Source organism: Bufo bufo, chromosome 10 (assembly GCF_905171765.1).
Source record: "Bufo bufo chromosome 10, aBufBuf1.1, whole genome shotgun sequence".
NCBI lineage: Eukaryota > Metazoa > Chordata > Amphibia > Anura > Bufonidae > Bufo > Bufo bufo.
In genome coordinates this window covers 118,037,026-118,045,814 of record NC_053398.1, presented here as the reverse complement: position 1 = coordinate 118,045,814, position 8,789 = coordinate 118,037,026, and the positions used below count along the sequence as shown (strand labels likewise).

The window sequence follows — 8,789 nt, the reverse complement described above, 5'->3', positions numbered from 1 at the left end:
GTCACAGGTGTACCCCCCCTTATGTGCCTCAGTCACAGGTGTACACCCTCTTATGTACCTCAGTCACAGGTGTACCCCCCTTATGTACCTCAGTCACAGGTGTACCCCCTTATGTACCTCAGTCACAGGTGTACCCCCCTTATGTACCTCAGTCACAGGTGTACCCCCCTTATGTACCTCAGTCACAGGTGTACCCCCCTTATGTGCCTCAGTCACAGGTGTACACCCCCTTATGTGCCTCAGTCACAGGTGTACCCCCCTTATGTACCTCAGTCACAGGTGCACCCCCCTTATGTACCTCAGTCACAGGTGCACCCACCTTATGTACCTCAGTCACAGGTGCACCCCCCTTATGTACCTCAGTCACAGGTGCACCCCCCTTATGTACCTCAGTCACAGGTGCACCCCCCTTATGTACCTCAGTCACATGTGCACCCCCCTTATGTACCTCAGTCACAGGTGCACCCCCCTTATGTACCTCAGTCACAGGTGCACCCCCCTTATGTGCCTCAGTCACAGGTGTACCCCCCCTTATGTACCTCAGTCACAGGTGTACCCCCCTTATGTACCTCAGTCACAGGTGTACCCCCCTTATGTACCTCAGTCACAGGTGTACCCCCCTTATGTACCTCAGTCACAGGTGTACCCCCCTTATGTACCTCAGTCACAGGTGTAGCCCCTTTATGTACCTCAGTCACAGGTGTACCCCCCTTATGTGCATCAGTCACAGGTGTACCCCCCTTAAGTTCCTCAGTCACAGGTGTACCCCCCTTATGTACCCTAGTCACAGGTGCACCCCCCTTATGTACCTCAGTCACAGGTGCACCCCCCTTATGTACCTCAGTCACAGGTGCACCCCCCTTATGTACCTCAGTCACATGTGCACCCCCCTTATGTACCTCAGTCACAGGTGCACCCCCCCTTATGTACCTCAGTCACAGGTGCACCCCCCTTATGTGCCTCAGTCACAGGTGTACCCCCCCTTATGTACCTCAGTCACAGGTGTACCTCCCTTATGTGCCTCAGTCACAGGTGTACCCCCCTTATGTACCTCAGTCACAGGTGTACCCCCCTTATGTACCTCAGTCACAGGTGTACCCCCTTTATGTACCTCAGTCACAGGTGTACCCCCCTTATGTACCTCAGTCACAGGTGTAGCCCCTTTATGTACCTCAGTCACAGGTGTACCCCCCTTATGTGCATCAGTCACAGGTGTACCCCCCTTAAGTTCCTCAGTCACAGGTGTACCCCCCTTATGTACCCTAGTCACAGGTGTACCCCCCTTATGTGCCTCAGTCACAGGTGCACCCCCTTATGTACCTCAGTCACAGGTGTACCCCCTTATGTACCTCAGTCACAGGTGTACCCCCCTTATGTACCTCAGTCACAGGTGTACCCCCTTATGTGCCTCAGTCACAGGTGCACCCCCCTTATGTACCTCAGTTACAAGTGCACATCTTTTTCTGCCACTGCTGCACCCTCCACCTTTGTCCCAATGTCCCTTATAAGTGAAACTAGTCAGACATGTCCTCCCTGCACGTAAAGGGAAGAAGCGTCCTGTCCCCAGGCAGATTCCATGCGACAAAAATGTAGTGCGCAACACTGCTGCACTGCTCCCTAGTGACCAGCAGGGGCAGCACATCCCTAACTGCAGGCAGGCACGCCATGTGATTACCTCATGGTGAAAAGATCGCCCCGCCCCTCCGTGCGTCCCTTCCGGCGTTACCATAGTAACCGGAGAAGCGGCAGTTTGTTGTCAGTTGTCTACCGCAGAGGAAGCAGGATGGTGAGTGCGCTTCTCCCGGCTGTGAGCGGCTGAGAGGGGGGAGATACGAAGCTGGAATACACACCTAAGCTGCTGCAGAACCTCTTTGAAGAGGATTCTAGTCCATGATTGAAATGATGGGTGAGCTGTATTATGAGGTTCTGCAGCAGCTGAGGTGTGTATTATGAGGTTCTGCAGCAGCTGAGGTCTGTATTATGAGGTTCTGCAGCAGCTGAGGTCTGTATTATGAAGATCTACAGAAACTGGAACACAGAGCTTTATAATATACACTGCAGCTGCTGAAGAACCTCTTGGGATCCGGCAGGATGTGTTTACATAAATCTCATCCACACACTACGGGAAATGTCCGGATGGGAATTGACCGCCCATGTGGGTTTTAATGCACAGCGTTGTGTTTTGTTGCAGATTTCAAATGGATTTCATCTAGAAATATCGTTTTTATCCTATTTATTTTGCAGTCTGAGGTTGAAGAAACACTAAAGAGGATCCAGTCCCAGAAGGGGGTGATAGGAACCATCGTGGTGAATGCAGAAGGTGAGACCTGACGATGACTTCCATGCTACGTATGTGTCTGGATAGATTTCTCACAGAAAGGGCTCATGCACACGACCGTGACGTTTTTTTTGGTCCGCAAATTGCGGATCCGCAAAAAACATATGCCGCCCGTGTGCCTTCTGCAATTTGCGGAACGGAACAGGAGGCCCATTATAGAAATGCCTATTCTTGTCCGCAAAACGGACAATAATAGGACAGGACTCATAATTTTTGCAGGGCCACTGAACGGAGCGACGGATGCGGACAGCACACAGAGTGCTGTCCGCATCTTTTGCGGACCCATTGAAATGAATGGTTCCGTGTACGGAATCAAAATACGGTCCGTATACGGAACGCAAAAAAACTTTTGTGTGCATGAGCCCTAATGCCCATTCCAGAAAGCTGGACGTCTGCTCTACAAGAGGACCCCCCCAACTGGTAACACCCAGCTGGACCTTCATTGCAGACTGCTGGCGATTCATTTGTAAACTTCTAGTGTGAGTAGTAGAGGAATGGCATTGCATAGGGTCATAAGAGTAGAGGCTCCAGAATTATTACCTGGGGAATGCAAGAAGTTACTAAAACTGACACGTGAGGAGAGGGGACGGGTCCTCTTGTGCTTCCACAGGGTGGCCATGATACTGCGGTCACAACCCCTTTCCGTTCCTGACAACCAATGGCAGCACAAATTGACAGGTTGATGGTGGTAACGGCTCATGCAACCGACCGTTGGATATTTTGCGGTCCACAAATTACGAATCTGCAAGACACGGATACCAGCCGCGTGCGTTCTGCATTTTGCAGAATCGAAAGTCCGTCCCTCAATAGAACAGTCCTATCCTTGTCTGTAATGCGGACATGTTCTATTTTTTGCGGAACGGACTTACGGACACGGAATGCACACTGAGTCATTTCCGTTTTTTTGCAGCCCCATTGAAGTGAACGGTTCCACCTACAGGCTTAAAAAAAAAAATACAGAATGGACACAGAAAAAACATAAGTTTGTATGCACGAACCCTAAGGCCTCATGCACATGACCGTTGTGTGCATCCGTGGCCGTTGTGCCGTTTTCCGTCTTTTTTCGCGGACCCATTGACTTTCAATGGGTCCGTTGAAAAATCGGAAAATGCACCGTTTTGCAGCCGCATCTGTGATCCGTGTTTCCTGTCCGTCAAAAAAATATGACCTGTCCTATTTTTTTGACGACAACGGTTCACGGACCCATTCAAGTCAATGGGTCCGTGAAAGAACACGGATGCACACAAGATTGGCATCCGCGTCCGTGATCCGTGGCCGTAGGTTACTTTCATACAGACGGATTCGAAGATCCGTCTGCATAAAAGCTTTTTCAGAGATGAGTTTTCACTTCGTGAAAACTCAAATCCGACAGTATATTCTAACACAGAGGCGTTCCCATAGTGATGGGGACGCTTCTAGTTAGAATATACTACGAACTGTGTACATGACTGCCCCCTGCTGCCTGGCAGCACCCGATCTCAGGGGGGCCGGGGGGGGGGGCGCACACTGGCCACCAATGATATTACAATAGAGGGAGGGGGGGGCGGGGGAGGCCGCACACTGGCCACCAATGATCTTACAATAGGGGGAGGTCGCACACTGGCCACCAATGATATTCAAACTGGGGAGGGAGGGGGGTCTGCCCCCTCCTGCCTGGCAGCACCCGATCTCTTACAGGGGGCTGTGATCCGCACAATTAACCCCTCAGGTGCTGCACCTGAGGGGTTAATTGTGCATATCATAGCCCCCTATAAGAGATCAGGGGCTGCCAGGCAGGAGGGGGCAGACCCCCCTCCCTCCCCAGTTTGAATATCATTGGTGGCCAGTGTGCGCCCCCCCCCCCCCCCCCATTGTAATATCATTGGTGGCCAGTGTGCGGCCTCCCCCGCCCCCCCCCCCCTCCCTCTATTGTAATATCATTGGTGGCCAGTGTGCACCCCCCCCCCGGCTCCCCCGAGATCGGGTGCTGCCAGGCAGCAGGGGGCAGTCATGTACACAGTTCGTAGTATATTCTAACTAGAAGTGTCCCCATCACTATGGGAACTCCTCTGTGTTAGAATATACTGTCGGATCTGAGTTTCACGCTGTAACTCAAATCCGATGGTATATTCTAACATAGAGGCGTTCTCATGGTGATGGGGACGCTTCAAGTTAAAATATACCATCGGATTGGAGAAAACGCCGATCCTATGGTATATTAACTCCTGACTTTACATTGAAAGTCAATGGGGGACGGATCCGTTTGAAATTGCACCATATTGTGTCAACGTCAAACGGATCCGTCCACATTGACTTGCATTGTAAGTCAGGACGGATCCGTTTGGCTCCGCACGGCCTGGCGGACACCAAAACGACTTTTTTTTCATGTCCGTGGATCCTCCAAAAATCAAGGAAGACCCACGGACAAAAAAACGGTCACGGATCACGGACCAACGGAACCCCGTCTTGCGGACCGTGAAAAAATACGGTCGTGTGCATGAGGCCTAACAGATATATATATATATATATATATATTTTTTTTTTAGGTATTATGGGGGGTTTTTGGTACATTTTTTTTTTTGCAGTTTTTCTCAAGCAAAAACACCAGCTTCACATTGATCAGTTGTCGTTTAACTTGTTTTTCTGAGTCTGCTGTATTTCCCTCATTTTCTGGAGTTTTATCCCACAGATATCCATTGTTTGTTGGGGGAAGGGAGTTGTCCTTCTTCGGAAGCACAAGCGACATTGTGTGTTACATTCGTTAATGGTGCTTTTTCATGGCGAGTTTTTTAGTTTTTATTTTCCACCTATATATTTTTTGTATACTAGACTCCAGTGAAAATGACATTACAGGGGGTAACATACTTTCTAATATAAAAATGCAAGTAATGCAAAATAAGCACCATTAAAACGCCTGTGCTCCAAACACTATTTGGGGAAAAAAAGAAAATTTTTAATTTTATTATTTGACATCAGCCAAGGCTCTGTTCACATTGTGTTGGAAGTATACGTCGGTAAGGCTCCGGTGTATGATCCACTACATCCAGTAACACACTGTCCATTGGCCAAAAGTTTATTGTGTTGCATAGACCTGTAGAGATAAAAAAAAGCCTACACACACCAACCCCTGCGTCAGGTGACTGGAGCCCTGTGCGCACTAGAAGCTTTTCCCGGTGTATACACCAAACGTAAGGCTTGAATGCAGTCTGCATGGGGGCCTCAGGCCGCTTGCACACTTTGGACTTAATACTGTCAGTGTTATCCAATAGATTCCAGAACTCTAAGGGTTACAGAGCATCATAAATCAATATAATGCTATGCGACCCCCGGCAGTGCTGGGAGGTCAGGACGGGAGCGGCCGCATACTCACCCTGCGAGTCCGATGTGTGGATGAAAGCAGCCTACCACCCGTGTGATGCTACATCCAGGTAGACTCCACTGCAGCGTGGGCCGGACATCAGAAGACTACAGTTCCTTGGGGGTGGGGTTTGTTGTAGAGGAAGCATTCCAATGGCTGGTATGACTACTTTTTTTGTGCGGGTGCCAGGGTTTAGTTTTATAATGGAGCCACTACGCCTAGGATGTACGTACTAAAAAGGATCAAACCGTCCCCCGAGGACTGCGGCCATTTTTCTACCCCTGATGTAGCCCATAGAGCCCAATCACAGTGGAATCCCTTTACCATTTTCCCCTACTAGTGTCTCTGCGATGTCCTCTTGTCACAAATGATATGAATATATTTTTGCGTCTATGTCTTTGCAGGCATCCCCATAAGGACCACTCTGGATAACTCCACCACAGTGCAGTATGCCGGCCTCCTTCACCAGCTCTCCTTGAAAGCCAGAAGCACAGTGCGTGATATCGACCCTCAGAACGATCTGACGTTCCTCAGGATCCGCTCCAAGAAGCATGAGATAATGGTTGCCCCAGGTACGGCAGAGAATTGATGCATCAGTGCACCGGTACAGTCACACTGTACTTGCCAGATACGTGTAGGCAAATCCTCGATGTGACTAGTGCCTTCCATGTTGTACTGTCCACTGGTCATCAAACAGGACTGGCAAGGTTCTCCTCCCACTGTACCACCTCCTTCTTAGAAGGTCTGCAGAGTTATTACTCACCTACCTGAACACTGGCTTAAGAGGCTGTACAGGGATCTATCTTATCGTATACATGCCTTTATTTAAAGGGAATGTGTCACCAAAATTTTATTTTGCCACATAAAACCAGATAGCGACACATATTCCTTTGTTTTTATTTTTTTGATTGTTTATTTTTATTTTTTAATTCTATTTCCTGAACATGATTATGTGGGCGGCCATCTTGCCTGAGCTGATCTTAACAGCATTTAGAGCTATGCTTGGGCTATAGACACAATGGACAGGAGGAGACTCATTTACTTCTATGGGATAGATTTCTAGGTATGCTCTGTGACCCGTGCAGAGATCAGGAGGGAGTAGACAAGCTGTGATATTACCTTCTGTGAATGGTGGATCCTGTGTTATCTATATAGAGGTGATATCTGTCCTTGTAATCTGGGAATGGTGGATCTACACTGAACAAAAATATAAACGCAACACTTTCGGTTTTGCTCCTATTTTGCATGAGCTGAACTCAAAGATCTGAAACATTTTCTACATTCACAAAAGACCCATTACTCTCAAATATTGTTCACAAATCTGTCTAAATCTGTGTCAGTGAGCGCTTCTCCTTTGCCGAGATAATCCATCCCACCTCACAGGTGTGGCATATCAAGGTGCTGATTAGACAGCATGAATATTGCACATTGGTGCCTTAGACTGCCCACAATAAAAGTCCACTCTGAAATGTGCACAGTTTTGCCTTACTGGGGGGGAAGGGGGGTCAGAAAACCAGTCAGTATCTGGTGTGGCCACCATTTGCCTCACGCAGTGCAACACATCTCTGTCATATACAGGCCTCGTGAGATTTTCCTACCCTCGTCACTTCCGGCCGCACAACGACGCGGTAGGGAAATTACACAGCAGAGTTAGCTGGACACCGGCCAACACTGCACATGCGCCGGGAGCCTCACCAGTGGTCAGGGTAGGGAAAAATTACGGGCCAGTGCGCAGGCGCGGTGATCGGATGGATGTTCTCGGCTGGACACTGGCCGATACTGCGCATGCGCTGGGAGCCTCACCAGTGGTTAGGGAAGGGAAAAATTACGGTCCAGTGCTTTTTCTCTACCCTAACCGCTGGTGAGGCTCCCGGCGCATGCGCAGTGTCGGCCGGTGTCCAGCTAACTCTGCTGTGTAATTTCCCTACCGCGTCGTTGTGCGGCCGGAAGTGACGAGGGTAGGGAAATGTAACGGAACACCGGCACCCTCTTTTATGACAGACTGAGACCCCACACATGGACACATCTCCTACTTATTATTCTGTCCATTCTCTCCACTTTCCATTTTCCAGACCTTTCATTTCTCACCTCTTATTTTTTTCAGATAAAGACTACCTACTGATCGTTATCCAGAATCCATCAGACTGAACGCGCGCCCCTGGTGATCTATTAGCTGCATACTCTGGAACATGTTTTATTAGGGGTTCTCTACTTAAAAAAGCTGCCCCCCCCCAATGACCAGTAAAGGGGAAAATATGTCATTTTTGGGCCGGATCTAATTCTGCTTCCAGGAGGCAGAGGTAGGAGGGCATGTCGTGGATACATCATACTGAAGTGCCTATGTTATAGCTTAGGTGAGGACTGCACTTTTTGGTTAAGTGCTCTCCTACATCTGAACCTGTACCCTGTGATCAGTGTGCTGCTGGCATCAGTTGTATGTTAAAGAGTCCCAGTTTATCCCAGTTGTTTCCTATATGGCAGCTTTTAATTACAGTGCAGGGCCCCTTTAAGAAAATTAAAAGGGTATCTGTCAGCAGATTTGTACCTATGACACTGGCTGACCTGTTACCTGTGCTCTTGGCAGCTGCAGACATCTGTGTTGGTCCCTTGCTCATATGTGCCCGCATTGCTGAGAAAAATTATGTTTTAATATATGTAAATGAACCTCTGTGAGAAACGGGGGCGTTACCATTACACCTAGAGGCTCAGCTCTCTCTGCAACTGCCGCGCCCTCTGCACTTTGATTGACAGGTCCAGGCAGTGAAAACGTCGTCACAACTTTTCCAGTCAATCAAAGTGCAGAGGGCGCGGCAGTTGCAGAGAGAGCAGAGCCTCTAGGTGTAATGGTAACGCCCCCATTGCTCCTGGAAGCTCATTTGCATATATTAAAACACCATTTTTCTCAGCAATGCGGAGACATATGAACATGGGACCAACACAGATGTCTTCAGCTGCTGAGCGCACATACAACAGGTCAGCCAGTGTCATAGGGACAAAACTGCTGACAGATGCCCTTTAATACCATTAGCTAATAGCATCGATTAGGAAGGCTTTGTAATAATTCCAATATCACTATGCACAGTGTGATTTATGAAGGTTACAAAGTGTTCTGTT

At 48.8% G+C, this 8,789-nt stretch overlaps 1 protein-coding gene across 1 annotated transcript; it reads left to right on the top strand.

Annotated features, from left to right (window-relative positions):
• The first annotated feature begins 1,724 nt into the window (after positions 1-1,724).
• DYNLRB2 (dynein light chain roadblock-type 2) lies at positions 1,725-8,327 on the top strand. Its single transcript, XM_040409504.1, has 4 exons — positions 1,725-1,786; positions 2,245-2,320; positions 6,080-6,247; positions 7,780-8,327. Exons 1-4 carry the CDS (start codon positions 1,784-1,786, stop codon positions 7,821-7,823), a joined length of 291 nt encoding a protein of 96 aa, XP_040265438.1. The 5' UTR covers positions 1,725-1,783; the 3' UTR covers positions 7,824-8,327.
• The last annotated feature ends 462 nt before the right edge of the window (positions 8,328-8,789 follow it).

Bases quoted from the DNA above. Each gene is read 5' to 3' on its own strand.
- DYNLRB2 (XM_040409504.1), top strand. The intron at 2,321-6,079 runs GTGAGACCTGAC...ATGTCTTTGCAG, and splicing joins CATCGTGGTGAATGCAGAAG to GCATCCCCATAAGGACCACT. The intron at 6,248-7,779 runs GTACGGCAGAGA...TATTTTTTTCAG, and splicing joins TGAGATAATGGTTGCCCCAG to ATAAAGACTACCTACTGATC.